At 39.6% G+C, this 7,504-nt stretch overlaps 1 protein-coding gene across 2 annotated transcripts in view; it reads left to right on the plus strand.

The window, feature by feature from the left end:
• Positions 1–334: 334 nt before the first annotated feature.
• Positions 335–7,504, plus strand: part of Tek (TEK receptor tyrosine kinase) — a 116,766-nt gene continuing 109,596 nt past the window's right edge. For both annotated transcript variants that reach the window (XM_021160928.2, XM_021160929.2), the window contains exon 1: positions 335–911. In XM_021160928.2, the coding sequence (XP_021016587.1) occupies positions 860–911 (52 nt within the window). In that variant the 5' untranslated portion in view covers positions 335–859. The remainder of the gene's footprint in view (positions 912–7,504) is intronic.

Below are 7,504 nucleotides of genomic sequence, written 5' to 3' on the forward strand. Positions count from 1 at the left end.
TGCCAAGTTCTCCAACGAATTAGATCACACTCAGATGAAATGCTAATAAAAATTAAAGCTGTAGCCAGTAGCATGCGTATATTTGGGCTCAAGGCCAACAGGCAGGCGATCTGGGTGTAAGAAAATAGGCTAATGGCTGTGGAATCTGGTCTCTAGTGGCTCTGCTGAGAGCTGACCTCAACCACGCTCCCTCAAATTGATTGCCTTCCAGGTTATGCTTTCTTATCACAGGAAACTTTGTTGCCCAATTCAAACCCTGTGAGTGAAAACAAAAGCAGGAGAGCAAGTGCTGCTCCCCCCATGCCCCAAAGCCCCTTCTGTCAGGGATCCCAAATGCACCCCAGAGAAGGGCTTAGCCTGCAAGGGCTGGTCTCATCGCATACCATACATAGGTGGAGGGCTTGTTATTCAATTCCTGGCCTATGAGAGGATACCCCTATTGTTCCTGAAAATGCTGACCAGGACCTTACTTGTAACAAAGATCCCTCTGCCCCACAATCCAGTCAAGGCAGGAGCAGGAGCGGGAGCAGGAGCAGGAGCAGAAGATAAGCCTTGGATGAAGGGCAAGATGGATAGGGCTCGCTCTGCCCCAAGCCCTGCTGATACCAAGTGCCTTTAAGATACAGCCTTTCCCATCCTAATCTGCAAAGGAAACAGGAAAAAGGAACTTAAACCTCCCTGTGCTCAGACAGAAATGAGACTGTTACCGCCTGCTTCTGTGATGTTTCTCCTTGCCTCCAACTTGTAAACAAGAGCGAGTAGACCATGCGAGCGGGAAGTCGCAAAGTTGTGAGTTGTTGAAAGCTTCCCAGGGACTCATGTTCATCTGTGGACGCTGGATGGGGAGATCTGGGGAAGTATGGACTCTTTAGCCGGCTTAGTTCTCTGTGGAGTCAGCTTGCTCCTTTATGGTAAGTTTTGGCTTGATGTTTATTTGTGTGTGTGTGTCATGTTTTAAAAACAGTGACTTCTCGCCATTCTCTCTCTTACCAAATCGATTTGGTGACCCTGACACTGCTTTTCTGAGACTTTCCAGTTTACACATGGCAAAGGTTTTGAAGTTCAGATTCCAGCGGCACCAGCTGGGTTTTCTAGCCATCTCTTGTAGACAGATGCTGCCTCCTGGGTTGCCACGGTCTCTCCCAGGACTGAGTAAGTCACCTTATTTGAAGGGATCTGTTTTTTTCTGGAGTATTCTTTCTTGCCTTTCATTCTGGTGTTTTCTTATCCATAACAGCAAATTTGGGTTGTAATCACTTTAAAGAAAGACTTCAATGTTTTTTTTGTTTTTTGTTTTTTGTTTTTTTTGGTAGAAACAAAATTCTTATCTAGCCATGTATAAAACATCATTGTTAAGTAAAAACAAGACCACTTTTCTGTAAAGATTTTGTATCTCCATGCTTTTTAATTTAGTAGACCAATTCAGGGTTTTTTGTCTTTTAGGTAGGGGTCCGGGAAGTTAGGGCTATGCCACTGACTTTAATTTTTTGATGTTTCACATAAAGATTAGCCCTAGCAAACTAACTAAAATGTAGTCAATTACCAAGCTCAGCAGATTCAGTATTTTGTCAAGTCCTGTAGTGGCACCTCTAGAAAGGGCAGCCAGGATGAGCTTGAGTTTTGTATGTGTATCACAGACTCTACACAGTGGGGTGCCTTGTAACTCACCCAGCATAGGTAAATCATGCTAGGAGAAACATAGGGACCCAAACTGCAGATCACAGACACATTATCATTGCCATAGGATTCCCCGAATTGGTTTGAAAGTATTCTAACTATTATGATAAAAATGTAATTGACACAGGAGATGAATTTGGGAAAATTTATCAAACTTAATGGTGAGGCTAAATATAGTATAGAATTTGATACAAAGAAATACTTTTGGTGTTACTTTTATATTTTTCTATATGTTTAAATATTTTGTTAAGTATTCAAAAAAATTTAACCCAGTAAAGTATGATAATTGTGTGCAATTTCTCATGTAACTTTTCAATTTGATTTCAACAACCAACCTATCAGAAATTTAATAATATTTTAAGAGTAATGTAAATTGCTGAAAGAGTATCTAAGATGGTGCCAATTACTTATGTAGTAATTTATTTATAATTAACATAACAGCATAATATATTGCTGTATATTTGGATTCGTCTTTATATTAATGTAGAGACAGGTTGATGTCTTTGTTACTATGTACTTTTAAATAATGATTATGGCTCCTCACTTTCATCTTGCTTTCCACAAGTCACACTGATCAGTGATATAGAATATGGGACTAATTTTACACCAGAGACTATAATACTACAAAGTCCAAGGATCTAGTTCTGCTCTGATTTAGTTTTAAGTTAAATAAACTAATAGTATTTTCACATAAGTATGTGCACACACACATACACAGAACTATTTTAACTTAGTCTTTCTCCTTAAATAACTTTGTTATGGCATTTTACAAATAAGTTTAGAAAACTTGTGATGAATTCGTACAAAAAAGTTCTGTTCCAAAACAGTTGTCTCACTGATGCTAGAAACTGATTTCTGGAGCGAAGATGACAAGAAGGAGGAGGTCAAGTTCTCGTTAGAAAGTAGAACACAGAAAGCTTGGTTTCTGCTGAAGGTCTCTGTTGATTCCTGACTTTCATTCTGTACCCAAGCTTCCATGAACTTGAGTGCTTGAGGCTTGGTGATCACACAAACAGCCTCAGGAGTTCTTCCTTCAAGTCAGACTCTAATAGTGTACTTCATTAATGTGGCAGGGGATATAGAGCTTGTATGTCTAGTCTACTTGGTGGCCTGGTATTCCCTTTTTGTTGAACAAACATAATGGAAGAATAAAGACTCTGTATTTGCCTCAATAAAGGTTGCTCTGGGTAGCAAAGCAGACTGCTAAGGCATAAACTGGAAGAGGTTTGTGGCTTCCATAACAACTCAGATTCTGGCGCTTGCTCCTTCCACTGGAGAATTATTGCCAATTTCAGCTTGCAAACAAGTTCTCATATAACTTAGCAGTGTTACCCCCTCTTTAATTCCAAAACTACACCAAGCCTGGCTGCAGGCTCTAAAGAATTGTGTATACTTAAAAAAAAACAACCCACCACTTCTGTTTCATCATAGATGTCCTATATGATTCACACTGATAGGAAGTCTTCAGGTCACACATCTTCAGCTGTCTTTCCTGTCTTGTGTGACATTTTAAACAACTGGATTCAGAGATAACAGAGATGTTGTCTGGGCTGGCAAAGGAAACGCAATAGTAAGGTCAGGAAAGTGGTCCCAGGAGGAGCCTTCTCCTTGAACTGGGATCAGGACACCTCTTGGAATTGTTTTCCAAGGGAAGATCTGGCCTTCTACAGAAACTCTCCCTTCCAACCATTGCTCTTGTTAGCACTTCCCCCTTAGCCCTACCCTGAAAGAACTTCCAGGAAGAGTCTAATTTTTCTATGACATCTCTCCAGGAGGAAAGAAATTATCCAAGTCCATCTCAAAAGACTATGCTGTGTCCTTTTAGAACAGTGGTCCTTTTAGAACCTTCCTAATGCTGTGACTCTTTAATACAGTTCTTCATGGTGTGGTGAGCCCCAGCCATAAAATTATTTTCATTGCTACTTCATAACTATAATTTTGCTACGGTTGTGAATCATAATGTAAATATCTGATAGGTGACCCTCAAAAGGGTCATGATTCACAGGTTGAGAACCACTTCCCTAGGGGCTCCGAATTCTTCCAAAGATATCAGTTTGTTACTTACAGTTCCACCGATGTCAAAAGACAGGTGTGATCAAGTTACCTCTGACTCCTAGTAGAAGGTTTTCTAGCTAGCACACCAAATCAGGATTCAGGAAGTTTCTTTAATCTGGAAAGATGGGTCCAAAGCAAAAGACATCATTTTAAAAGTCAAATGTAATAGTGAATGTTTAATAGTTTAATAGTGAAATGTCAACTTTGTTATTTGGGTTAAAAAATAGATTATGGATACTCATTTTAGGAGAAAAGTGATTAGCTTAAAGTTCTTGTGGATAATAAGTAGTTTTTGATGAGACACAAAATTAATAGGAGCTCTGCTTTTATGAAATATGATGCATAAATTAGGTGCAAGTAAGAAATGATATCACTTCAACATGCTGCTTAGAGTACACCCATTAAACATCGAAGAGAACCTTCACAGCAAACTAGCAGGCAAGATGCAACCGTTTCAGACATGGATGAGGAATCACAAATTGGAGTTTACAACATTGAAGCCCAAAGTGGATAAGCACAGCACATTCATCATTCATTTTTTGGGATGAGAATATTCAGTTCTTAGGGTTGCTCTAAGGATCAAAGATGCTGCTGCATGTCAAATGTTAGTCAGTAAGAACTCTCTCAGTTAAGTCAGTATAACTAAAGGAGTCATCTGCTACCAGCATCTGTACAAAGCAGCAGTGACGCTATCTTTCCCAGCATCTAAGTAAAGCTCTCAGTACTTGTAGTCTTTTCCCACAATACCTCAACCTGGTTGAGCCCTTCAAGGTTTTATCTGTTCATCCCTGGTCATGGTACATATCAAGGCCATAAATCTATACATCCTTTTGTCTCAGCCCTTGTTCATGGAATCTTACCCTTTGGAAACAGCAAATTAAAAAATTTAAGAGCTCATTTTATTTGTGTGGGTGTTTTGGCTGCATCAGTCTATGTACCATGTGTGCGCCCAATGCCAGGGGAGACCAGAAGAGGTTACTGGATCCCTGGGACTTACAGAGTTATAGATAGTTGTAAGCTGCTATATAGATGTTGGGAATCCAACATGGGTCCTTAAGAATGGAAGCCTGTGCTCATAACAGTGCAACCTTCCCCAGTCAGCACTTCCTCTTCATGGCTTTCCCCTAATGCTGTGCAGCCAACCAATATATCATTGAGTTGGGGCAGGTGGAATTAACTCAATTATATTCTTAAGATCTTTTACAATGGATGCTATTCATTTTCTGTTCTCATCAGTGCATTCATTTGACTTGTAGTGATGTTTAAACCTGAATAGAGTTTAACAGTTGTGGTAAGGAACAATTGGTGGGGGAGAAGGAAGGAATGTTGTAGACAGGGTTGAAGCCACATTGAGGTAATATTTATAGTGGATGAATTGTTATACAATGAGAATAATAGTCATCGTTATCTTAAAAGATAAATTTTTAAGTAAAACAAACATATCTTTCTTTGGGTATCAAAAAATAAAGAATAGGCCGGGCATGGTGGTGAACGCCTTTAATCCCAGCACTCTGGAGTTCGAAGCCAGCCTGGTCCACAGTGAGTTCCAGGACAGCCAGGGCTACACAGAGAAACCCTGTCTTGAAAAACCAAAAAAAAAAAAAAAAAAAAGAGTAAACTCAAAAGGATTTACTTAGTATTAGGTATTTTATAATTGTGGAATAATTCTTAAAACATAAGCAGATGTTTTATTCAGTAGACATCTAATGAATTTTTGCATGCTTCTTGATATTTTTATTTGTACGTCTTGGATTTCAGTCAGTGGTGACTTATTGGAGATGTACTTTGACTCATGTATAGTACTAGAAACTAAGCATATAAACAAAGATTGTCCATTCGCCCTCTTTACCTTACAACACACGTTCTTAAAGGAAAAATGGCTGATGAATTGTAGGATTTTTGTGATAAATGATGCAGTTGTAATTTATGCAAAATAAAAACATTTACAAGTATGACAGAAATATTCCTTAGATCCGGTGATACAAAATGAGATTACACATCTACTTTGTATATAAATATTTCCATTTGGTTTTTGCTTTGCTGGGGATCAAATTCAGTGTTTCACACATATTAGGCAAGCACTCTATTAGTGAGCACATACCTTTTATACCAGCCTTTAGGCGGTAGAGGCAGGAGGATTAGGAGTTCAAACCCAGACTGGATTGCATAAGGCATTAAGTCTAGCCTGAGCTACACAGGGAGACTCTGTTTCAACAACCAATGGCTGGGGACGTAGCTCAGTAGCAGAATATATGCTTAGAGTTTACAGAGCCCTCGGGTTGGTCTTCAGCATTATAAAAAATTAAAATTAGAATTAAATGTACAGTAAACATTTAAGTGAAAGTCTAACCACTATAATGACTTCACTGTCTGCTTATTTAAAAGTAAGAAAATGACATTGGGAAACTTGCAAGTTGATTATTTCTTTTGAAGAGCTCCTAAATGATCACAAATATTTTCAAAAATATTTATGAATTATGCAGAACTATTTTTTTTTTTGAGATATGGCCTCATTGAAAACCTTGGGCTGGTTTGTCACTCTGTGTAATTAGGCTGGTGGTGAACTTGAGAGTCTCCTGTCTCCCCCTCCTGGAACTGCAGGCATGAGCTACCATGTCTGGCCTACATGATGTTAAAACTGAGAAGAAAAAAGAAAAGCAAAGGCTTTCCATTAGAGGAAGCAACCCAAAAGACAGTTGGGAGTATAGAACTGCAGGAAATGGAGCATAGTTAGATTTAAAGTGTTAAATTAAGGTTGGGGTCAGACGAGGAAGGGCCTTGGAGACCATTTTAAATAGTTCGTACTTTATCTCTGTATGTTGCAATTTAGCAGGGTCTTAGTCCTATTATGTCACATCTGATTTAAGTTCTGGGGGAACCACAGTAATATTAATGAGAAGGACAGGTTAAAGTGGTGCAGACTGGAGGCTCAGTCCAGTATGGCTTCTCAACCTTCTTTGCAAGAAGGCTACAGGGGCGACCAGGAAGTTTGAAACAGTCTTAGAAGAAAATGCTGGCTTAGAGACTGGTAGCAATGGGGGATGGGGAGCAGTATTCTGGTTTGCATAGAGGCAGAGTCATTTCAAGTGCTGGGAAACAAGGCAGAAGCTCAGGGATAGAGCAAATGATGGCTCTGTATGTGTGGGTGTTCAGATTGCATTTAATCTGAGCAAAATTTGGCTTTTGACATCTGAAACTCAAAAGAAGGGAATTAGGCAAATGACTGACACATAGATATCTTAAAGCCAAGGGAAAAAAATTTTTTTTGAAGAGTTAGCAGTCAGGGGATGGTAGAAACTGCAAAACCAATCCGTATTCTTTCTAGAGATTTTTAGACAGTTGATGCTGCTAGCCACAGAAAGAGTTTTAAGGGGGAGGAGAATAAGATGCAGGCACCAGGGTGACAGGCTCCAGGTCTGTAGCATTAGCTTACAGATGAGATTCTTTACAGAGAGCCAGGCAGCTGCGTTGGCTAAAGCAGATCTGGGAGGGGGCCAGGAGATCAGCTGGCGGCACTCCCAGCCTCCAGGAAAGGCAACATCTAAAGTCGACTCCCTTATTTCTGGAATTTTAAACTGATAACCCAATTCCCACCAGCCTGGCCAGGCTCTTCCTTAGCTCACATCACAAACACAGAAGGATTGTTTTAGATGGAGCCATGCTTGCTTCCTTCTATACCTACTTCCAAGACCTATTTTATAAAAGTTTATTTACTGCCGTGTGTGTGTATGTGTGTGTGTGTATGTGTGTGTGTGTGTGCGTGTGTGTGTGT

This window comes from Mus caroli, chromosome 4, assembly GCF_900094665.2.
Source record: "Mus caroli chromosome 4, CAROLI_EIJ_v1.1, whole genome shotgun sequence".
Taxonomy (NCBI): Eukaryota; Metazoa; Chordata; class Mammalia; order Rodentia; family Muridae; genus Mus; species Mus caroli.